A 27,085-nucleotide genomic window follows, 5' to 3' on the forward strand; every position below is an offset into this window, starting at 1 on the left:
TTTGTATAGAATCAGCAACTCGAAGAAAAATATTTCGTAAAGCAAAACATTTTTCTTTGAAATCTTTATTTCTTACGAATCAGTTCGTTGTCGTGCATTCTCTTTGCAATAAAATATGTCGAGTGAACTTCCGTTTGCGTTTAAACGAGGGATGCTGCGTTCCGATCTTTGGGGACATTCCAATTTTTAAGCTCCTCTTGTCCCGCTCTCTATTCTTTCCACTGTCCAATCTAATTGTTAAAGTAACTTTAAATTTTTCTTGGTGGTAGGGCTTTGTGCTAGCCCGTCTGGGTAGGTACCACCCACTCATCAATTATTCTTCCGCCAAATAACAGTACTCAGTATTGTTGTGTTTCGGTTTGAAGGGTGAGTGAACCAGTGTAACTACAGGCACAAGGGACATACCATCTTTGTTCCCAAGGTTGGTGGCACATTGACGATGTAAGGAATAGTTAATATTTCTTACGTCATTGTCTATGGGTGATGGTGGCCACTTACCATCAGGTGGCCCATATGCTCGTCCGCCAACTTACAACATAAAAAAAGTAATACTCATATTTATTAACACAGCAACTTCGTATGTCTTTTACATAATTAACAGATTTTTTAGGTAGATCGATATCAGTATATAGAACTGAACAAAATACACTGAAGTATTGAAGCTATATAAATTTAACAAGTTTCTAACTTCATGTAAGTTGCATACTATTGTTAATTAAGTTTGTAACATTATATTAGTATTATAAATTATGTTAACTACTGGCTCGTCGCTATTTATAGATAAAATTCATACAATACAAACTTACTTTGACTATGCGTTTAAAGTTAAAAATTTCAAATTATATTAGCTAACTATACTATAAAACTATGTTACATTTTACGTGAAATATATGTATAATACTTATATTTTCGGATATCTTGTGATGTCACAAAGGTATGTCGTTGAAACGAGTGTATACGTGTCTGAAATATATATTTCATAGTTATAAGGTGTTAATATAAAATGTATTGATATTATAGCGTTGTTTTAGTCTTATTAATTATATACCCTAATTTGGTTTAAGATACTTAATATTAAAATAGAAATACTGTAACGGCCTGTTTAGTTCTACTGCTGTCAAAGGCATCCTTACCCTTTTGAGTAGAAAGTATAGAGCGTACTCCACGATTTTGTTTTCATGTGGGATGGTGGATACATGAGGCAGATTTTCATCCACCGCATACAACATTTCCTCACGAAGTTTTACTAAACCATTCAGTACAAAATGAATTAAATCACAAATTAAACGCGAATAGCTCCAGGATTTGAACTGAGAATAATTTAAGATTCATATCTTATTATCACTGGGACATCACGGTTCTTCAATCGAAAATAAAAGTGTTGTCTTTATTATATGCTTTTAACTTATTTATTAATAAAAGCAAGGTATCACTTAAGTAGGATAATATCTTAAATGTCAAAGTGTCAGAAGTGTGACTTGTTGACACTTAGCCTTAAATTAATGGTTGCTTTATTAGCAAAAACCTTTCTACTCATCGTGACGAGTTATCAACTTACAAGGATTGTACGAAAATAACGACCAAAAATCGACCCAATATTCACATACTGTAGAATGGTGCAGTAATTAAAGAGATGTGTCTGATCATTTGCGCAAAACAATTTGCGCAATCAAGCGCGTTTGTGCAATAAAACGTTGAATATGTTCGTCTTATAACGTGTCTTTTAAATGTTTGTTATATTACTTGCTTTATATGAAATTGTTTGGACTTAGACAATTATTATCTTGAATACTCGCTTATTTTTTATATTATTTAAGCGGTATTTTTTTTAAATAGCATTTCGTTGCGTCATTCAATCAAAACATTAGCTGTATATATATAATAAATTACGTCACCGATTAAATTTCGTACATGGATATATAAAATTTCGTATATAAAATATCTGAAAACACTATTAATTATAGATTACGTAAATATGATTTTAATTTTTTTTGTCTATTTGTCTATTTATCTGTTCGTTACCTCTTATCTCGGAATCGGCTTAATCGGCTTAAATAAAAAAAAAAACATATGAATCACCACAGAAATTTTATTTTGCAAAAATATTTCCATGAGGTCTTTTAATATTTCCTCGATAACTAAAATATAAATTTACACATCTTTGAAATTGATGCCTTACTATGTCGAATGCTTGTGGTACAATTAATGCGTTGAAGTCATATCATCAGTAAATTAGCATTCGTGTGTCTTCACTCTAAATTAGTAGAAACATATTTCTAAAAAACGTTATCAAGTTTGTAATTTAAAAGCTAGTAGTATAGGTACTGGTCATGGGGGTCTCACGCATCCGTTTTCATACGGCCGAGAGGAGGACCGCAGTCCGGTATGGCCCCGGACTGCCGGTGTACGCACCAGCGAGGGGTGCGGGGAGGGCGAGACCATCTTCGCCCTCCTGAGAAGGGCTCCGCCAGCTACGAGCGGAGCAACGCACGGGAGAGGCCGCGGACGTGCTGCAAAGGATCCCGTAGCCTCTCCGTTTTCCGTGCTGTGGCGGCCATCGCAGGGGGTTTTAGTGAGTACAATCTCACATAACCCGGCCTCCCCCCCAGGAGTTCGGGTATCTATGAAGATTTACCCTGCGTCAACAAAAAAAAAAAAGGTACTGGTCATGTTCAAAAATTTGGATAATGAAATTTTAATATATTGCTTAAGAAAAGCAGCAAACATCAGAGTATTAACAACATTAAATGCTTAAATATATACAAATATGAACTAAAACTAGTTACTGTATTAATCATGACCGCGTGGAATGGTGGCAAGAATGCTAGCAGCATTTCCCCGTTGAATCGCAATTCCGATCCTCTGGGCAAAAAACGAACCAGCCCTTCTGTCACCAGAGGAGGCAAAGTGGTATACTTTTGATGAAGCTTTTTGCACCACTACTCCGAGGGCCAAGCGTTTCGACAGCCAATGGAACAAAAAAGTAATTTGATAAAGATATATTAAATGAATATTTTTATTTCACGTAGACAATGACAAATTTTCCTGTATAAATAAATTGATTTATTGTCTGCGGTTTTTCTGTTTTATTCAATTCTATCAAATCAAGTCAGATTAATGTACCATAATAACTATTACAAGCGTTGAGGAAACGATCACCACTAATTGTAACCATCGTTAAGTGGTGGTGGCTAATAGCCATCTGCAAAATAAAAGCATGATCTTGTACTCTCAGTATTTGAAAACCGCTTTATTATAGTGCTCAAGAAAATGTCAGGTGGAAGATCAATTCATGTCTCACAAGTTTGCGGGAAAAAGTATCGTGATGACATTGGAAGGATGCCAAACTCCCTATGATATATGGTACTTACCACCTTCTCGTATCAAAACGCTTTTTAGAAAATTTACACACAAACATACCTATTAACTCAAAATCAACGAATTTATTTACATAAAATTATTAACGTTACGGCTTAAGCTCTTTTTTGTTTTATAGAAGTAAAAATTAAAAAGATTTACTGTATAAATCATGATCGCGGAGGACGCTAGAAGTATTTTGTTCTTGGCAAAAAAAGAACCTCAGACAAAACAGGGCTCCTGTCACACGTGGCATACATTTACATTAATTTAGCCTCCAAAGTAATAGCTATGAGCAACAAACATATATTTTTTGTTATGTTTATTTTACTAACGCAGTCTACCATATTTATTTATGTTTAGCATATTGACGAACAGTTGGGATTCCATTAGCTGCCATTGAATTCCAAGGAATTACAACTTACACTTTATATGCGTCAAAATCCTAGGATATTAATTATAATATAGTACATTGAACCTATAATAACACGGGTCACTCATCCATTAGGATGGAATAGTGCCAGTGGCCGCGGAAAGGCAAAATTTAACGCAGCCAAGTTAAATGTTGCGTGGCCCTCTGGCGCATAATCGCTGCAAATTTTGGTTCCATTGTGAAATAGATTTATTTCAAATTATTATTTATAATGACTCTTTACTTTAATACGGTTAAAGCACCAGTTTTAAACTCTATGCAGTGTGCACCTCTGTGCTCAAGATGACCTCAAATTAAGTGTGCAAAAAACCCAGTGTGCTTACCAGAGTATGAATTAATCATATAAGGTATTCTGTAAAGATTCACATGGACTATAAATATATTAAGTCGGCTTTCCACAGTGAAGAAATCAAAAAAATTAAAAACTAGTTGTCGCCAGCGGTTTTGTTCTTGTTTTAGGGTGTTGGTTATCATGTGTTAGGCAAAAAAGTAGTCTATATCCTTTCTTGGATTTCAAGTTTGCTTAAAACTAAATTTCATCAAATTTGGTTCAGCGATTTGGTCGTGAAAGAGCAACAGACAGACAGAGTTACTTTCGCATTTATAATATTAATATAGATTGAATAAGCATTATTGAATTCAAATTGGTTATGATGTTATATAAGAGAAAAGTAATAAAGTCAATGTGTTATCATCTTAAGCGTAGCCCTGTAATAAAATAGCAGTTCAAGCAAGCTTTTGTTCAATTTACTTCCAAGTTCCTGAACTCAATACAACGTTCGCCCCAATAGCTGCGCTTTTCCAGAACGATAGTAGAAAACGAGATTTGCTCTAAAGTAAATGATGGTTACAATAAAAGTTCCTTTACTGTAATTCAAATTCTATGTATTCTTCGTAAATACAACTCATATGTTCATTTTTATGTTTTAATATGTTACGTCATAGTTTTATGACGTCATATAAAAATGACGTATAAAAAAGACCGTTTTGTCTCTTTATATGGAGATACAGATAATGTCATATTTTAGGGCGTGACTACCGTTCCATAGCTGACTAATTATTATTTCAAGTAAAGTAAGTAAATACATTTTAATGATATTATTAATTTGGATTTTTTTATGGTATAGGTGGCAAACGAGCAGGAGGCTCTCCTGATGGAAAGTGACTACCACCGCCCATAGACATCTGAAACACCAGTCCTTGCCGGCCTTTAAAAATTAAATTTAAATTAAAAATTAAGTAGGTATAAAACATATCACAGTTAGTTATAATTGTCACACAAATGTAAGACTCAATCCCATCGAAAACATAAATGTAAAATGACAGCCAGGTTCTGTATTACGATATATACCTCGATTGTTGACTTCAACGACAAAAGAATTGATACCTAAATTGGTGTCAATTTCAACTGTCCTTCCCAAAATTTATTTATAAAGTTATAAATAAATCTCATTTCTTCCTATAAATAAGAATAAGATGGTCCTAAGGTCTGTCTTAAAAAATAGACAACTGGCCAATAAAATTGAAAAATGAAATAAAACATATAATAAACATACCCCAATCTTTAGCTGCGAACTTTTCTTGTAATACATTAATGTGCCGTACGTATTAAGCAAATGAACTCATAGGAACTCAGTTACAGATTATGATATATTGAATTGATTGATTGATTATTAGCTTAGTTGTGAAGCTGTCCGGTGAAAGGATCTCATCTATCATAGTCTTATCGTAGAACTCTAAATTCTGGATGAGATTGATGACCAGCAACGTATGTATTATTTAAGTTTCAATCTAAACCTTAGAGAAAAGAGGCACTTTGAATAAATCCGTACATGGTTTTATGATATAGTTGTCATGTAAATGAGCTACCTGGTAGTAAGTGTTCACCACCGCGAAGAATACACCAAGGTAAAAATACAAATCATTCCATATATCGCCAGTGCGTCATCAACCCTTTGAGCACCCCCCCTTATGACCCTGGAAGCGCGAGTCACACTTCAGAGCAGAACACAATAATACTAGGTATTGCTGTTTGGCGGTAGAATTTATGATGAGTGGATAGTATCTACCCAGGTGGGCTTGTACAACCCAACCACCAAATAACAAGTATTTCTTGACATTTATCTCGTACATACACGTATTCACGTATACCGGAATACTAGCTCTATCTTTTTTTTATGTTATTGGTAGGCGGACGAGCATATGGGCCACCTGATGGTAAGTGTTCACCACCGCCCATTGACAACGGCGCTGTAAGAAAAATTACCATTTCTTTCATCGCCAATGCGCCACCAACCTTGGGAACTAAGATGTTATGTCCCATGTGCCTGTAGTTACACTGGCTCTAATGCCCTTCAAACAGGAAACTTACAAACAATTGTTTTAGTTGTTTTAAGTTTAAAAAGATTGTCGTTAACATTACTCTTACGGCGCGAAAGCAATTCAGAATGTAGATTAGAGAAGAATTATTGGCAATTTGGTTTTAGTTTCCAAAATTTATAGTAATTCTCTATCAGATTTGGACACGAAAAACGTATTCGATCAGGGACAATTCTGCTAACCTATATCGGTTATGTCACGTTTCTGATGCTATTCTTAGAACTTCATTTTTTCACAAAAATCAACCTTAACTCAATTGTAACTGAGGCTCAATTCTACTAATTTTTCATCCACCTTCGGCCGAACCGCAACTGAATCGTTCTGTTAGAAGAATAGGAAAAACGGCTGAACGGCCAATGATGACCTTTGGATTCAATTGCGATAAAGTGACAATTTGTTAGTAGAATTAGCTCCTGTACATTTCATTCATTCTATAAATTAATCCATTGATTTGATTTAATCAAAATTATGGTCTAAAGTCAAAGTGCTAAAAATTTAGACCAGATTTTCAGAAATCAGTCAACTGTTGACACTTTGTCTGATGATTAATAGCACACTGGAAGATTAGCATACACCTAGTCAACACAAAGTGACGTCTACAAATGATGTGTATGAAGATTTATGTTAGCTCTTCGATGATGAATATTCGTTAGTGTTTTTGAATAAGGGCGCACGAGAGCAGATTCTCATTCAAATGTGGAATATAACTTGTATATGTAATTGTCGATTATACTTTCTGTCATTTTTAACGAAAAATTCTGATATCTCTCTTTAATGCCTTATCATTAAAGAGAGATATCAGAATTTTTCGTTTAAAGCTAATGTTATTGTAAAAGAAGAACCATAACTTATTTTCACATGTATTTTAAGTTACAGAAAGTTAATTTAAAGTTAAGTTTTGAGAATGTTTGGCCAAGCTATTCCACTTCAGGTCGGGTATACCTCGATTTGTTTTCCTGGACCGTCGAACACGAAATGATTGCAAACAAACATTAATTAAATGAAAAACTAGAGCATAAGAAATAAAGCATAGTTTACATGACAGTATATTATGTATGTTTTTTATAAAATAGGCTTTAGTCTTCATCATCATCATATGGAAACTAGGAACCTATTCATAATCTTCACTTGCGAAGAAGCCCCTCAAGTTAGTCTTAGTCAAAATTATGTCTACGCAATTTCTTAATATGAGTGAAATGACTATTGAAAGAATATAGGCACCAATAAAAAATGAAAATTTGATTAAATTTGTTAATGCCCGCCGATAATTCAGTGAAGAAACCTGTACCTCTGTGAGCGGACAGATCTAAGGAAAGCAGCTCACTGCTGCTAAAAGGTGGCATGATGGCATACGAGAACGCTATTTGCCGTCATTTTGGATAAATATACATGACTTCGAAAATATAAAATTCAATAAAATAGGTTACAGTATAACTAATAGAGCGTTTAAAATGCGTTGATCCAAAAGATTCATGGTCCGATTATTCAGTGTGGATAACGGTCAAAACTAATCCACATAATGCATAGCCTGTTATTGATCTCCGATTTGCTTAAATTGTAACGGTTAGTGGTTGTATTCAATGGCAAATTTCAGCAGAAAGTGCAGGAAACAGGAGTCTAATACAAGTCTCATTACAGAATTTCAGCAATACGACACGCTTTTTGGAGCAATATTTAATCTTTGAATCTTAACTTATTCGGTAGTTTGTTCACAAGGCTATCCATATTCTACCAAGATGCTGCATTATTTAATATATCTGTGTTTCGGTGTGAAAGATGACTCAATCAGTGTATTATTTTCACAAGGGATATAACATCTTAGTTACCAAGATTGCTGGTGAGTTGACAACTAAAAACTGGTTAATTTTTCTTGCAGTGCAAGGTTATATTGGCAATTGTCATTTGGTGGCGTCAAAAACTCAGGAAGCCCCTTTTCCACTGCCGTTCATTTGTAAATACAGGCGAACAGCTCAGAAACATCAATATTAATAATACATAGTATGATACGATATGAATTATTGTGTTAAACGATTTACGCCAATTTATCGCTTACCTTAGAATATTCATAGAATTATTAATTTTGTTCCATAATGTCTATATTTATTGAACAGTCCGGCTGTCAGATTATCTTGCATCAGTTAATCTACAAAATGCAGTTTGTACAATAAATTGGTTTATGGATTTGTGAAAGTCGTGAAGTGTGCCAAAATTTGGTTGCAGCCAGAATTAATGGATATTGCGAATATTCTATCATAGAATTGCATTGAATTAATTATCAACAGATAATAAATAAAGAAGAAAACAAAAAGATATAAAAAATAACCTCAATCATTATAATAGCTTTTTTTCCTCCAAATTTGGCCTATTAATTAGCTAAATATGTATAAAAATAGAACGATATTTTTAAATTACATTCCAAATTTAAAAATTAATTAGGCAGAATAGCTTCATACAATTGGCAATTTATATATTTTTTTTTCTAAAATGAAGTATTTTAATAAATTACTTGTGTTATAGTTCATTTTTCTATTGTCGCAAGTTGACCTAGATGATACAGAATCGCTTATCATGCCACGATTTTCCATATCGTGAGGAGCGATCAATGTCGGTTCTTGATATAGCAAGATCGTGATGTGCCTTGAAATTATATTGCATCCCAGTGATGTTGTGGTGTAAAGTGAATTTCAATGTGTTATTGTTAGTAAAATATTATATGTATATTCTAATACCATTGTAATTTTAAGGGGGTGAAATTAATCTCATCCCTTTTGGGTAAAACGTGAAAGTAGATTTATTTAATTGACGTTTAAATTTCATTTGTTAAAAGGACCACCTTATGATTACTGATAATGGTCACCACTGGCTACTGATACTTTTGCATGAAAATATATTTAAATCACCAATACGCCACCAATCTTAAAATGTCCATTATGCCTCTGGTTATATTGGCTCTTACATCCTTTAAACCGGAACACAAAAATACTAAGCATTGCTGTTTGGAATTATAATATATCAATTCAAAAGCTTTATAAGCTTGATACTAGACTAAAAAATTAGTCAACTTGATTAAATATTAAATATAAATAACGTACTGCCGTAGCGTTATTCTGTAAGATGATACTCGAATCTCACTGCAGAACCCTGAAATATGATAGTGTTAAGTGTGACATTGACCATAATAATTAGAAAAAAATTATAAAATAATCGTATTTAAATGGCGTACCGTGAGTCGGTTGTCAACATTTTACGAGTGAAATACGATGTGAGTTCTTACAGAATCGCCCAGAGTTAATTCAATAAATAAGAAAAATGAACTGCAGCGTAGAGAATTTTTGTTTAAATAAAACATTTGCTTCCAACTGAAGAACAGCATCCTTCAAGAGTATTTGCATAATCATTCAAGATCAGATGCAAGCGACTTAGTCGAGGAGAAAAATTGAAAATAAACCTCGTCTGAAAAGAAAATCTCGGCCATTTGTTAACTCCCGTGGTTCGGAATGTAGAAAAAAACAGCTGTTTTTATTTACTTTGACCAGTTCAATTTATTTTTCAGCTATAATCCGAATATTATCTTTCCCTTTCCGCTATGTATTAAAAAAAAAACATTTTTAGAAAAAATGATTTTTCAAACATTTTAATATTTTTGTTACAAGCTATTTGGTATTGGTATGGTACAAAACGGGCTGTATTGTAAAAGATAAAACTAAACGAAAACTATTTCATACTTAGATAACATATTATATTAAACAAAGTAAAGGTCATAATCAACTATAATCATTGGTAGTAGAAAAAAGTATACTTACCATTTTTCTTTCTGTCGAGGCATAACCATCAAAGGAGGTCTTATATACCTTGTCCAAACCAAAAACTTAATCAGTATTTGTAGTACAGGAGGCAAGCGAACAGGAGGCTGCCCCTGGACACCTGCAACTGGCTTGAAGTTTTTGGCCTTTTTTTATCGTTCAAACTACTTATTTAGGAACACTATCTTTATTATATATGTATTCTAAGTTATGACGACCTCCGTGATTGAGTAATATGTGCAGGTCGCGGGTTCGATTCCCGGCCGAGTCGATGTAGAAAATGTTGATTAGTTTTCTATGTTGCCTTGGGTCTGTTCGTGGTACCGTCGTTACTTCTGATTTTCCATAACGCAAGTGCTTTAGCTACTTATGTATGTGATTTTGCTCAATATTTATTTATTTTGGCTACAATATCACAACTAAATAATATTAGCATTTTCATTTATTTTTCATAGCCATTACCTTTGTATACTAACATAATAAACTTTTCAATTTGTTACGTTGAACATTTTCATATTTAATGGGTCCGTTAAAAGAAGGCTAAGGCTAGCTGAGTTCATTTAATATCAGCGTACTAGCTGTAGTCCGAGAGCTACTGCAATATAGAAATAAGATAAAAACTAAAATTTATTGATAAAATGAAAATAATTTAGTACGATGCTTGACTGGTTGATTAAATTTGATTGAAGGAAATTCATTTCGAAAATAAATTGTCAATGACTTCACACAATTTATTGATAAAGAAAATGAGAAGTACGCTTAGCATGAATATATTTAGTAGGTATATTTATTTAATTATATACCTATGTCATAAATGATAAATATATTTAATAATGTCATTGACGCAATGATTTATGTGCCTCCTAGAGATGTAAAAAGTCGCTAGATCGATTCTGCCCAATTGGTTTATTGTCGTACGCCCTCCTAACACATAAGTGATAAGCTTAAAAAGAGGGGTAAATAGGAATATTAGCAATTTCTAAATTAATTTTGAGGTATTAAAAATTGTATTTTTAAATACGAAAACAGTTTGTTGGATAAAATACAGCCGTAGGTCACCTTATTTTTATTAAATATTAACAAATTATATACACAAACCTTCTTCGTTGATTCAAAATCAGAAAATTACTTTTTGAATATCATACTTATAGAGATTACATTTGCACATGTTTAAGATGCAATTTATTATATAACTACATTACAAGACGTTATAAACCGCTTGATAAATTTTAAAAAGTGCATTTATTAATTATTTTTTGTATTTACAGCACTCGATAGAATGAAAAGCAAATCCAATAATAGTCAAGCACATACCGAGTTTATAAAGTGCAATAAAATTCAGACGAGTCGTTTCGAGTCTAGTTTAACAAATGTCACATACAAACGTACATAAAAATGTAGCACTATTTGTTTGGATAAACGCATTGTCTCGTTCGCTGTATTAGAATATATCTTACTGGCTTTCTGACTCGACTTTACCTGGGTTTAAACTGAGGAAATAAATAATCGTTTGTAATAAAACATTTTTATTTTCTAGACCATGATAACCCGGTTAACCCGGTAACAGTGTTGGAAATACGTGAATCTCAATCGAAAATCACAGTTTCAAGGCCGAGTGATTTGATATCTCATGCACTTGTTTTTTTTTGTATAACTAATAATGTTGTGTGTATTTGTATTACATATTAACAAATTATATACACAAACCTAATAATATAATTTGTTAATATGTCTTTTTGTAATTCTTAGCTTGTTTCATCTTATAACTTTGAATTAAAGTGTGAATGTGTTAAGGAAGAGCGACTTCTTCTGGCACGGGAGCTCACGGCACTCAAAAGAGGAAGTCAACCTTTGAGATTTTATTGTACTGTCTTGGTTATTGATGAAATAAACATTTTTTTTTGTGTGTCCATCGGAGTGGAGGTATACATTACTGAATCTTTTCAATAATGTTTGCAGTCAAAAGGATTGAGACCAGCAGTGGACATATACAACTTGTTACTTTACTTCTAAATATTGTAAATGAAAAATATCAAATGTGCATCTCGGGACTTATTAAAATTGATAACATAAAAAAATAATCTGTCCGAAATACGTCTAGCGAGGGTTGGAGTGAGATAGATGATGCTTATCGTTTCATATTATGCGGAAAAGAAAGGGACAGACTGTAAAGTAACGCGTTACGTAACGCAGCTATGTGTCCCACAAGAAGTTGTCATTTAAACAGAGTTTAGCAAAATAACATTTATAATATATTTTTAAAGTATAAATTGTAAAGAAAAATCTGAATTGTGATTCCAGAAGGTTGGTACTCATGGTTCTCGTATGTGTGTATCAGAATTTCAATCAATATATGCGGAGTCGAATGTTTATCTCCAGCGCCGAGCACTAGACTACCGTAAACATACTTACATTTGTAACAGTATTCCTTATAGATATAGAAAAGTATTACACTATAGCTATATTTCTTTTAGGAAAATTTAATATGGATTCTCAACATCTCGTACACACAAACATGTGATAACGTTTAAATGTGTGTGTAGATATAAATATATAAAAAGACGAGACCCTTTGATGTTCTACTGATTAAAAATCTCGTATTAAGAACGGTTACCTATCACGCGCGAGAAATTGCTTTAAGTTAGAAGACTAGTCTGAGTCGAGATGGCCCAGTGGTTAGAACGCGTGCATCTTTACCGATGATTGCGGGTTCAAACCCAGGCAAGCACCGCTGATTCATGTGCTTAATTTGTCTTTATAATTCATCTCGTGCTCAGCGGTGAAGGAAAACATCGTGAGGAAACCTGCATGTGACAAATTTCATAGAAATTCTGCCACATGTGTATTCCACCAACCCGCATTGGAACAGCGTGGTGGAATATGTTCCAAACCTTCTCCTTAAAGGGAGAGGAGGCCTTTAGCCCAGCAGTGGGAATTTACAGGCTGTTGTTGTAGGAGGCTAGACCTAATAACTTATAACAGTTGTGATACTTTAGCTTTATACCGGTTATCATAAGATCGCATATTAGTAGAATAGGAGAACAAATGAATAGCACGATTTTATTTCGTTGCCAAAGTGATTATTTTTAATAGATGCATGACGACCTCCGTGGTCGAGTGGTGTGTACACCGGTTTTTATGGGTACGCCGCACCAAGGCCCCGGGTTCGATTCCCGTCTGTCGATGTAGTTTAACATTAGTTTTCTATTTTGTCTTGGGTCTGGGTGTTTGTGGTACCTTCGTTACTTCTGATTTTCCAAAACACAAGTGCTTTAGCTACTTACATTGGGATCAGAGTAATGTATGTGATGTTGTCTCATATTTATGTATTTAATAGAATCGACGCCTTATTTCACTTACCCGATTCAGAAACCAGAATTTTAATGACCAATAAAAACAATCTATTTTAGACTTTTTATTTTTATCAAATAGTTTATATTTCTTCAGTACAGCTCTGATTTGACTGCACTGTCGCGGAATATTTGTCATATTCACGCGACGCTACCTGGGGATTCGGATTTACGTCTAAACTTATAAAGGAAATGTCATTTGCATAGCTTACTTTAGTGCAAATAAAATTTAATGAGAAATAATAAAACGTACCATTTGTGTGACTACGAAAAATTTCCTTTAAAATATACTAAAAAAAGAACTTTGATAAATATAGTATGATACTCAATACGAGTTTTTATCAATGATAAAAAAGGGGAATTAGAGAAGAGATATATGAATTTAATTTTTCTTTATCTAATTTGACAACTACTAAGTTTCTTGTCAGTTATTTTTCAGTAGAATCTAATTTCCGAACCATTCATAGCTTTTAATTCATTCAAAATTCTAATAGGACTATTCAATAGTCATTTTATAAAATGAAATTAATTGCAAATCAACCATTTAATCTGGCATTCTGATAAAATGACCAAACATTATTTAATTAATAATAATTAAGAGTAATTATTATTTAATTAATACTAAATAATCATTTATTAATTAAATTACACATGTGCATTCCATATATACAATTTATATACCACACAACGAATTCATGCCTTTATGCTTAGCTATTTTTTTATAGAATATTAAATTAACTATTGAATATAATATGTAATTATCCAGTTCTTAAACTTTGACGTACAAGTATATGGAAAAATCAATAGCAAATATCACACATCTGGGTTAGACAAGCGCGGTGTGAGTATTTTCTAATTTTTATTTAAAGTATCTATAGTTTTCTGCAGATAAATATAATGTAGAAAGAAAGTGATAAAATAACATATATAACCGATGAAATTGTTTTGAAGACCTCAATATAATACTCGTCGGTTGTCATGGCAACGCGTTGATTAAAATTTTGTTTAAGATTATGATTATTCATGAATTTCACTTGTTATAAAACATGCAGCTATGGGACTTTTAATAGAATATAGTTTCAACAAAAGCAGTAATTTCAGTGTGCGAACAGGTTCCACGTGATGTATAATAATAAATGATTCTTGCTTTTCCCCCTGGAAGCCTCGAATGAAAGTCACCATCTGTAGTGAACCCCTATCACACCGTGTTCGCTCCTACGATTTTTAATTTTATTATATCTATAAAACATAAACATCTAAATTAATTTAATTTTAATTAACATTATTTTACTATATATATAAAACCTTTTTATACAACGTTCAAAAAGGAAAAGTAATGTGTAAAAATCGAATGTTCGGTGATCTTCATTTTGTTTTTTTTTTTTTATTCACTTATTAACTACTAATGACAACGTAAACAATGTACAATTATATTGCAAGAATATTAATATAGACTGGTTTGAAGGCAATTTTTTGTTTAACTGACTTCGGATTATTTGAGTTCGAACTCCAGTGTCTAAGTAATAGACACACGGTATCATTGTTAAAAATATTTTTTACTAGTAGTCGCCCACGGCTTCACAAGTGTTTTAGAGGGTTGATTGTCATTTGTTAGGCAAAATAGTAGCCTATTTCCTTCCTTAAAGTTTAAGATTTATTCACACCAAATTTCATTAAATTCGGTTCGGTTTGGTTATTATTATTTTTTTTATGTTAAAGGTAGGCGGACGAGCATATGGGCCACCTGAAGGTTAGTGGTCACCATCACCCATAGGCAATGACGCTGTAAGAAATATTAACTATTCCTTACATCGTCAATGTGCCACGAACCTTGAGAACTAAGATGTTATGTGCCTTGTGCCTGTAGTTACACTTGCTCACTCACCCTTCAAACCGGAACACAACAATAATGAGTACTGTTATTTGGCGGTAGAAAAACTGATGAATGGGTGGTATCTACCCAGACGGGCTTGTACAAATCCCTACCACCAAGTAAATATTAGTTATAAAAGAGCGACAGACAGACAAACAGACACAGTTACTTTCACATGTATAATTTTAATAATATAGATTTACTTAAACTTCTCAGAGATGTATAACATTACTTGTAATTGAAAAGACTTTTTTTCGTAACACTTGAGTTTACTAACATGCCTGACACTCTAAAACTAAAATTTTATTTTTACCCATAAATTTGGCAAAAAATATATAACGGTAATAATTAAAATAGTTTTAATTAATTAAATATAAAATATTGTTACAAAACACATGAGCTGAGATGACCCAGTGGTTAGAACGCGAGCATCTTAACCGATGATTTCGGGTTCAAGCCCAAGCAAGCACCACTATGTACCTATATGTGCTTAATTCGTGTTTATAATTCATCTCGTGCTCGACGGTGAAGGAAAACATCGTGAGGAAACCTGCATTTGTCTAATTTCATCGAAATTCTGCCACATGTGCATTCCACCAACCCGTATTAGAACAGCGTGGTGGAATATGTTCCGAATCCTCTCCTTAATGTAAAATGAGGCCTTAGCCCAGCAGTGGGTAATTTACATGCTGTTACTACTACTTACTTACAAAACACACAACATTCATAGGAAATTTATTAAAGTTTAGTGTAAAAATATTCAAGACAAAAGAGACAATATTTGTCACAAAGCGAAAAAGAATTAATATTTTTTCCAAAAAAAGGTAGTCGGTGTACATTGTATCCATGTTTATTTAGTAAATGTGTACGGAACACCCACGTGCTTCGAAGACAAATTAGGACAATTTTTTGGGTCCGGGTTGTGGCGTTGGTATTTAATACTAAGTAATATTGTGGGACCCTGTTAATATTTATATAAGTTATTACCTAAGTGGGTTTCAACATGAAATGTATATAATCATAAGTATTATTTAAAATCAGACTATGACATTTATTTATGAAATAATTTTTTATAAAGAAATATTTCGATAAATTCTATCATATTCTATATGTACAACTGTAACACTGAAAAATAAACATAAAAAGGAAAAAATACTCGTTTTGTTCCGGATACGATGGTTGAAATTCTCGACTTTATTATGCATATTTTAAAGAATATACCTACCTTCATATAAAGTTTTCTCTCGAACCTCATACATTGAAGAAAACCGCATTAAAATCCCTTCAGTAGTTTATAAAATCTAAGCGTTTAGACGACGGAAAATGACTTTTTTATTAAGTTGATATTATATAACAGTAAATAGAAAACTTTTTTATTGCTTTTATAACAGACTACACTAAAATTTTTCGGTTTGTTATTTGTTACTCATTTTATAACACAAATATTAAACACTGTGTACGACTAAGTTAAGTGGTACTCCTATTAATATTACTAAGCGACGAGTTTTATTTTGTTTTTACGTCCTTTCTTCGCGTAGCAACTAAGCAATGGGATCGACGTAGTTTTTTTGCCTGTGGATAGTTAATGGACCGGCAAGTGACAGGCTTTGTATCGCGAGAAGACGCAGGTAAAAGCCATTTAAAAATATATATCATTTTATAATTGTTGTGCAAATATATAATTTTTCAAAGTCAGTCAGTCAGGTCAGTTTTTTTAAGAGTCGAGATGGCCCAGTGTTTAGAACTCGTGCATCTTAACCGATGATTGTGGGTTCTAACCCAGGCAAGCACCGCTGATTCATGTACTTAATTTGTCGTTATAATTCATCTCGCTCTTGGCGGTAAAGGAAAACATGGTGAGGAAACCTGCATTTCATAGAAGTTCTGCCACATGTGTATTCCACCAACCCGCATTGGAACAGCGTGGTGGAATATGTTCCAAACCTTCTCCGCAAAAGGAGAGGAGGCCTTTAACCCAGCAGTGGGAATTTACAGGCTGTTGTTGTCATATAATTTTTATCAACACTGTTTCTTTTTAGATCTGAGAATTTTAATTCCTGGGCACTAATATATGTTACGTTTCCAATACAAGTAACTATACTGGCTCACTAACTCTGTGATGATCGTATAAAATGAGACAAACAGCATGCACATGCACAAAGCTGTATCATCAAGTCGTACATTGAAACGTAATGAATTTAGCCTTGACGCTAAAAATTCAAGGATGACGACGAAACACAGTACGAGGCGGAAGAGGGGACCTGTGTAAAGAAATGTAGGATCGTTACCCCATTTTATTTTTATTTCAATATTTACATTAATATTTAATTATTATTATTATTTTAAGTATATATGTAGGTATCCCTCATGTCTCATTTTACGCTTTACTCACACTGATTGCCAAATACGACTTTTTCTTCGAGGTTTTCATTGTTAATATTTAATCTTCGTAGACATATCGTTGCCTTTTGATTTAGATTATCTATATTCACTTATTCGCTTCACTTGGTGAGAAATCCAAAACAAAAATACGCATAATACGAAAATCGGGAACTTACGAACTTACGGGAAAGGGAACTATTCTTCATGAGCGAGGATCAAATTCGATACCATTTCTTGCATATAATTATATGATCATTGCGCTAAAGATCCAAGTTAATTAATAATTAACACTTTTTAGATACAGCTAATTAACAAAAGTGTATAATATCGTATTGTATTGAACTGAAAATAAAATCGATAGTACAAATAAATTTTTTAAAGATATTTCTAGAGACATGTACTTCAACGTTGTAATATGTTTTACGACGTCATAATACCAGATTTAGTATCGCCATAAGGCTTTTACGGTCGTGATTCCATTAAATGTGATAGTTCCTAATAACCCTGTTACGTACTCCGAGATTGAATACGTTCATGGTGTTTGGAAAGAAATGTACTTTACAGAAATTACTTCCCATACCATTACATGTAATGTACATGTCACCGTAAGATTACAAGATTCGTTAAATGACAATCTGACGGGACAGATTGTTATCTGTCGAAATATTGTGAACCGTGAAATATGTTTGAAATTTAACGCATTATTTTTCGCTGTTTGCAATTGTAATATAACAAATTTTGCAATCTTAGGGTGACATATATAACAGTTATAATATAAAACAAAATTTCGCATGTCTTTCTGTCTGTCTGAACGAAAAAGGCGAATATTGATAAGGTTTGCATCGATAGATGAAGATATTGTAGTATAATTAGTTATAGATTTCATGTTAATTGACTTATTGACATTAATTGTTAAAGGTGTTGGAAACTGTCGAAGGAAGGAAGGTGTTTGAAAAACGACCGCGATCTTCAATGAAGCGCAGCCTGTATAGCGATAGTTATTTGAATTATGATATTAACATTTTATACGCCCTATTATATTGTACCAGTGTAATGCTAGCCCATCCCATACCTGGTAGCTAATTAATAACCACAAGTAGTATCAACCTGTAAAAGGCACACCCTCCTCTCTTTTGGTACATACGTTTATGAAGTATTACTTATAGATTATTATCTATTACTTATTATGGAGTTTGAATATATTATTTTAAAATGAAAAATAATAAGTCAGTGTGGGCCACGTCTTCCAAGAAGACGACGAGCTAGAAGTCCAGCGAAGTGCTGCTAATGTTAAGTAAAAACATAAAATACCAATATGTATTTATTTCACACACAAGTTTTGTTTACATTATTTAATGTCAGCCCTGATTTCCAAACTAGCTTTCGCTGTGTTATGTACGATTTTGCGTGTTATGAGTGTGTATTTAGTAATATGTGTATATAAGCAACAATTATTTATAATTCATTTCAGCTCTCTAAATTACAATAGTCTTGAGTCAACAACTGCTCATTTTCCTTAAAATCATAGTTCGTAAGCCATTCTTTAATTCTTTTTTTAATTTGAAAGTATGCATAAATGTATAATGTATACTCTACAAGCATTTTTGAATAAAAATACAATAAAAAACTAATGTATATTTGTGCTGGGACTTAGCAGCCCACGATAAATTTTAGTGAGATGGATGTTCCGTGATCGTCTTTTGTCAGAACGCGCCTTAGCATTGAACGTTGTCGATATGAAGTGCGCTATGCAGAACACGTGCGGTCTATATGTCCGTCGACGATATACCGCTAGGACCCGTTTCCGCTGCCAATATAATAATATGAAGTTTTATAAAAGTCTATAATACAATTTACTTTAAAAAACTTACCTAGAGGCTAGAAACTCTGTATGTCATCACTGCTACTGCGTTCTATACACTACAGTACAGTAACAGCCTGAAACTTTCCCACTGCTGGCCTAAGGCCTCCTTTCCCATTAAGGAAAGGGTTTGGAACATATTCCACTACGCTGTTCTAATACGGTTTGGTGGAATACACAAGCTGACGATGTCTGTTCACACTTTTTAGTTTTTTTTGAGTAATAGCTATACTCTTTTAAACTAATATATTTTTTAAATCGCATTATATTACGAAATTTCAATCAAGAATCCTAGTTATTTTTTTGTACATCTACAGCTGGTGCCCCTCAAAATCACCATAACCGATATTCAACATGCTGCTATCGTCCCTTAATCACATCATTATCACATCACACGATGAGCCCATTTTTATCCACTGATGGACATAGGCCTCTCCAAGTGCACGCTACTGTGATCTCTCTCCCGCTACTCGCATCAAGTTCCTGCCTGCCGCCTTGCGTATATCGTCAGTCCCCAACTAATTTCGTCCCATAATCACTGGGACAAAAATCCTATGCTATTAATATAATGTATAAGATACAAAACTATATACATATATTTACTTTATACACACTATGTTCGAGCGCAGGCTATGTTGCAGATACGACCAGGTAAGTCAGGCACGCGTCAAGCTGTCGCGCTGGAGCTGTATATGAAATGTGGTCGTGTACGCGTCGAACATCTGCGGAATGCAAATTATCTATTTTACCGCAAATCAAAGCAACTGCCAGGCCATGTTAATGTTCATTTCAATCATTTTCAAATTTAACTACATGCTGTTTTTCTAATATCTTCATGATATATTCTGGAAATGTCCTACAAAGGGCTAAGGAAGTCTTTTTGAGAAATTTCTTAAAGTTTTGGAACTTATGTCACCAGTTCGTTCTAATACAATTTGTTCTACATAAGTTGACGACCTCCGTGCTCGTGTAGTGTGTAAATCGGTTTTCATGGGTACGCCACTACGAGGTCTCGGGTTCGATTCCCGGCCGATAATGTAGATTATCATTAGTTTTCTATGTTGTCTTGGGTCTGGGTGTTTGTGGTACCGTCGTTACTTCTAATTTGTCCATAACACAAGTGCTTTAGCTACTTACATTGGGATCAGAGTAATGTATGTGATGTTGTCCAATTTAAAAAAAAAAAAGTTGGATAGATTATTACTTTTCTCATTAAGGTTTCATATGCACTTAGGAGCGCAAATGACCATGCCATTTCAGTGGTACTTACACGACTGTCTTTACGATAAGGGCATACTGGTTACGTGTCCAAACTTAGGTGCCCCCGATAATCATATTGTATTTTTTTGTGTCACTTTACTGGCGGTGTGTCGCACATGGGGCAACTGTAAGATAAAAAAGGATCCCCTAAGGACACGCAGGACACATACGTTAGATACGGCAAAAATAATTTTGATATATTATATCGTTACGAAATTATACGTAAAGTTGAGAGAAAATTTTAGTATACTTTTTAATATATGTTGTCAAATTCATTGCAGTTTCATTATTTCATTATTTGTATCTAAATTCTAAATCGTCATAGTTACTATTTATTTATTTTGGTTATCATTATTTACAAAGATTTAACTTTAAATACATGAATTTAATTTTTGTCCTTTTTTTTAAATTTTATTTTAGATTGATGGCAAGCACTAAATAAAAAAATATATAAAACATAATTAAGAAGAAAACACAATTATAAGTATGACATAAACTTTATTTCAATACAATATATAGATATATACATAAAACCATGAAGTTGCAACAATATTAAATGTTTGAATAATTAAAACAAAACAAAGAAACGACAACGAAGTGTATTAATAATTACAACAATATCAACAATAATATAAAATATGAAATAATTAAAATTCGAACGACTAGATTGTAAGAGTGTTTCACACGAGCGAAACGGAAACGCGGCGACAGACGGCAGTGCTTTCATGTTAGTCGTAAAACAATCGTCAAACATTACATCTAAACTGATAAACGACAGACACATTTAAAGGCAAAACATTACGTAACATGAAGTCCAGAACACAATATTAAATACGATTTGATTATCCTTTATCTAGATATGACTACAAGATATGCTATAATAAGAAAGTCGATAGTGAAAAGATTTCATAGCATACACTCTAAGAGTCGAAAATTTCTAAACTTTGAGCTTCAATATGGAAATCGAATATTCATATGATTCTATTAATGACAAAATTACTATTACATCTTGAACACACACCCAAAATTAGATTAATGTGACGTTGACGTGAGGCCTATCACACGATTGATTTGATTTCTCGTCCATTTAATAACATGTTTTGCGTTGAATTTAAACGCAGCGATTTTTCGTTTCGTGTGTTAAACCTTGATGCCAAATTTCGTATTGATGGAATGTACTTTGCCCTTTAAATTTTGGGCACTGTCAATAGGGACTGGGTTTAGAAGCTGGTTCTTCCAAATATGTAGTTGCCAGCTGCATTAGGATCTTCGGTGGAGAAGTACTCCTTCCACAACTCCTGGAACTCTTCCCAGGAAACGCTCGCCTTACCCTGTGTAATAAAATAAAATAATTTTAATTGAAAAATATAAGTATTGGAAGAATATGTAAGGATGGAGAAAAATTACAAAATCATTGCCAATACGATAATGTAATCGATGGTAAAAATAAGTATGACTCTTGTACATGTGGCAAAGTGGTAGCTAAAGACGTAGGCAACAGTTAACTCAAAAGTAACCTTAAAATTAGTGGGTTTATTATATATCGTATACATGTTTGTCTTAGGCCCGTAAAAACCACTGTTAATGTTTTTAGAGTTGGTCAAGAGATCGACAAATCCAGTATCCAGCATAATTTACATATTACGTCAAAAAATGAGTGAGATTGGTGAATCATAAATTATTTACAGGTTTCGCTTGCTCACCTTAGCCATCTGACCGAAGGCCACCTTGCATTCTTGTGGATCGATGCCATAGGAGGAGCAAACGGTTGTGAATTCGTCACAATCGATGGTGCCATCGGCGCTGGCATCCTCGAGTTGGAACATGAACTGGCAGTACAGTTGCTGCCATTTTAAAGCAGCTGAGGGATTTTGTGCATAATCATTCCACATTGACACCCATTCTTCAACTGATACCTGTGGCAAAAAACAAAGATTGTAACAAAAAATCGAATACCTGAAACAAATCAACACTTCTGCTTTGTATCATCAGTCCAGATTTTGGAATGGTCACACCTCGGTTCGGAGTTGAAAGCTTCAATATTAGGTGATGTTTGTATAGACATAGTTCCGTAAGGTAAACATAATGTCTGAAGAAAAAATTATAATAAAAGAGAAATAGAAAATGTTAAATAACAATGAGAAAAACTACGCATTAACAAAGATACAAGATATATTAATAGTCTCTGTTTTATTTGCAGATTTTTTCAATTCGTAAGATGTTTAAAAAGTAATATCATATAGGAGCGGTAAGATCGAATAACATAAATACCGGTATTCAAATTAAAGACAAACAACTCGAAGGTAACCCTTATCTGTTTGATACCGTAATTGAATCTTTGTGTACAAGAAGCAATATTGCAAACAAACACGAGAAAGGGTTAGACTAAAAATAGGGGTTTCATAAAAATGCTAATACTCAACCCGAAGGCGTGCATTAAAATGTCAGCTTTATAAAAGGCTGAGTGTCCTCTGTGACTGATATAGGAAAAACAAAGGTCAACCCTTTATACGGGGTGTTGATTTAACAAATTTGTAACTTAAAATAATAAAAAAGACAATAGCTAATGTTCGGTATAATAAAATATAACAAAGATCTGAAGCGTATCACGTTACAATTCTGTTTTAAAAGAAGATGTTGATTTGGGAAGGCTATGACTTCTGTAACGCGATCTAAATCATCTTTTAATAGTTAAGGTAAGCTATGTCTAGAAAATATATACAAATTATTATTCCAAGAATTTGATTACAATTCTTATCATTGATAAGGATTGACTTAATTGATCTTTGTACCAATTTAGGAATGCCATTGTTAATTGCCTAAAACACAAAACGTTTTGCTTAGACTATATCTTCGCATCCTGTTATTATATTTATACTTATATAACATGTATTAAATATAATAATATAATAATAAATATAATCTAGTAAGAGCTAAAAGTATAAAGTTGCCTTAAGTGATATTCTCTTAACTAACAATGAAAACCCTGACGCAATAAAACCGTCTTATAGGGTTGTGGCAACATAAAAACACTTGCTTATACTGCGAAAGATATTTGTCCCAGAAAGGCTCAAAAATATTCTCTAGAGGCAGTAGGCATAAAAACTGCGAATACAAAACGATATAACAAATAATAGATACGATCAACTTAATGTTTGATATCTGTAAATGCCACTTGATGCCAATGTTTATAAGTCTTCACGTAAATAGCCTTTAAAAAATTGGCAAATGTATGGAATGCATTTCATAAAAAATGAGCCACCTGATGGAATGAAGGCACGAATACATTGATTCTGTATTTGAGTCGTTCCTCTTGACATACTATATAGACTATAGTAGAATAGACCTTGGGAACTGAGATGTTATGACTTTTGTGCCTGTACTTACAACGGATCACTTGCCCTTACTAAGAACAATATTAAGGTTTGATGGCGGTTGAATATATGAGCTGGTTTTAGAAAAAAGCCTATACATGGAGTTTTATTGTGCATTTCTCTCGAAATTCCTACTGTTTTTGTTCCATTAATGTCGATATTAAATAACTTATAAGCAGTTTCTGAAATTTTAATCAAACTAGGATTGAATAATCTGATTAAATATTCAGTGTTCATTGATTGACGATTGCGTCATAATTAGCCACCAAATTCAAAATAATTACTGACATGATATGTTGCTTATATTATAATATAAGCAAATTAAGATTTATACAGTAACTAGTTTTAGTTCCTATTTGTATATATTTGTTTATTGATTATCCAATATGTAATGTAATGAGAAAATGAGCGTTAAAAAGTAAGATATTATATGAAATATTTTTGTAAGGTATCATTAACAATCATTTAAGATTTAAAACGGCTTGGCAGCAATCGTTTCATTCCTAAGGTATAACGGTTGGCACAAGAAATATTGAAAGACATGAGTAAAACCTGTGTTAAAACCTGAGTTGACATTTTATTAAATGGTTGGCAATCATTTGATTTCAATGATATGATTTAACAAATTTATTACTTTACTTTTAAAATGGGCTGGGATCCTTTTCAAAACCATTGGAAAACAATCAACAATAATTTGGATTGGCGTTAAATAAGTTCATCAAACTTTGATCAAGGTTATAAATAAATAACTCGCAATTTTAGTAAGTTACATGTAAACTTAGTAGTTCGTCCTTGAACTTTGCGAATTATTTCATTAAGGCAAAGGAAGATACCTACAGCTTGAAATCTCTGAGATGTGACAGTTACTCAGTAATTCTTGTAATGTCACTCGACTAATGAACTTGATCTGAGTGAGAGGCATGACAAATGCTTAATCCATTAAGGAAACGCTTCACTTACTATGTAAGAGATGAGTATGTTTTACTAATTAGCAAAAAATCTCTCAGGTAATGTATTGTTACTTATCACGCTGCGCTATTTTGTTGGATGTATTTGTTGCTTTTACGTCACGTAAAAGCGTCGTCTAAAAGTATTAGATGTATAATCTTTTTTCTTGTGTAAATGTTCTTTTCTATTCTAGTGAAAGTATTATGTCTTTTTGTATTATGATAATTTTCCTTCAATAATTAATTATTTTGGATCGATAGTTATGTTTATATCGTTGCTATGTTTGTTGTATTTCATTTTTTATATTGAGCAAACTTACAATTGTATAAGAAAGTTATACTTAAATGTAGTTCCTCCCCTTCATTATATAGATTCATAATTATATACGTGTGTACAATAAGAATAATAATATTTGTTATTAAATAATTTTTATTTTCATTTATTTAATTGACTACCCTTTCAATAAATGAATATACTTTCTTTTACTTTTCGGATCTATATGGGCAGGTTTCAGTAAACTTAAGTTTATATTAGTAACCTAATAAAAATTGTTCTATATAGAATATACGGATTAAAAATAGTTATATTTAAATATAATGAAACCATGGACGAAAATATATTGGTTAATAAAACTGAATCATAATTTATAATTAAGATTTTGGGTTCAAACGAGTACCTCTAAATTTCTACGTACTTAATTCGTGTTTATAATAATTCAACTCACGCTCGTCGTCGAGTATTATATTGTGGTGTAGCCTACATTAAATCTGGTATATAACCGCATTGAAGCGGCTTGGTAGAATTACCTTTTCCTCTAGCGCAGTAGAGGGTCGATCCCAGTTACTTACAGACTGTTATAATGTAAATATTCAATCCACCCTAAGAGGCCCTAAATTTTAATTACCGAATTAATCTTCAAAGGTATTGTATGACTTGTAAATCGATCTAATTACTTTAACTTTGTTCTTAGCTTACCCTCATCTCCTGAGAGTGATACGATAGATCTAAGGGGGCTGAGAGCGCTGTGAGCTTTAGCACCTTTAATGGGTTTATATTAGCTCAATATATAATGTTAAATTGTTAACTAAACGATAGGACGTTATACTGTAACAATGAGTTTCAAGATTAAATAAATGTGACATTTAAATTGAATTATCGAATTTTTGAATTACAGAAGAATACATTAAAAATAATTTTTTATCATGTAACCATAAAAATTTTGGAAAATATTTTATTTTTAATAAAAATATTGTATTTATCATTTTAAATATTTATCGGTTTTTTTAACAAAATATCGATTTTTGAATCGTCACCGTCGTTATATTTATTATATCATATCAGAATTATATGACAAATGACATGGAAACAATATACCTTCAAAAGAAAAATTTGGGATGTTTATACAAAATTTGTAAATCTTAAAAATTCAAAGGTTTGTTCTTATTATACTTGCCTGTCCATCCTTATTGGAGTCAGCCCTCTTCCTCAGACCATCCCAGATCTTAATCATGATCTCGTGTGTCTCTGTATTCTTCGCATCTCCGGGTTTCCAGCCTCGAAGGCTGCAGATTTTCTACGAACGAATTACGATTAATTTTATGATTTTGTTAAGATAATCAAGAAAATTCTTAATGTAAGATGAAAAGGCGAAATTCTACAATGTAATTATAATGATAACATTATTGGTGCAATGTTCAACACTTAATCAAATTGGTTTCCACAATATGTACCTTGGTTGAATTATAATAATGAGATATTTATAGAACTAAATTTAAAGAGAAGGTTACACCCACGTACATCGATTACACATTAGACCAATATTTTTATTTTAAAGAGTCTTTAATTTAAATTATTTTAATTTATTCTGCTTGTATTATCATGTTATATGTCCTTATATGGGACAGATTTTAAAATTCGAACCTTCAATAACAAAAAAATTGTACGAGTACAATTCTTTGCGAAGAGAGCTTCGGAAGTACATAGATATACTAAAAAAAAAATAACAACGAAATTACTATACACTGTGGAATAAAATTCTTCAAACTGTTTTCATATTTAATTTGAA

The 27,085-nt window shown here is 32.7% G+C and overlaps 1 protein-coding gene across 1 annotated transcript in view; it reads right to left on the minus strand.

Annotated features, from left to right (window-relative positions):
• Positions 1 to 21,254: 21,254 nt before the first annotated feature.
• The window catches only part of LOC124535187 (calexcitin-1), a 64,432-nt gene continuing 58,601 nt past the window's right edge, over positions 21,255 to 27,085 (minus strand). The window contains exons 5-7 of the mRNA XM_047111288.1: positions 26,474 to 26,593; positions 22,402 to 22,614; positions 21,255 to 22,029 (exon numbers count right to left, since the gene is read on the minus strand). Of these exons, the coding sequence (XP_046967244.1) occupies positions 21,919 to 22,029; positions 22,402 to 22,614; positions 26,474 to 26,593 (444 nt within the window). The 3' untranslated portion in view covers positions 21,255 to 21,918. The remainder of the gene's footprint in view (positions 22,030 to 22,401; positions 22,615 to 26,473; positions 26,594 to 27,085) is intronic.

Source organism: Vanessa cardui, chromosome 14 (genome assembly GCF_905220365.1).
Source record: "Vanessa cardui chromosome 14, ilVanCard2.1, whole genome shotgun sequence".
Taxonomy (NCBI): Eukaryota; Metazoa; Arthropoda; class Insecta; order Lepidoptera; family Nymphalidae; genus Vanessa; species Vanessa cardui.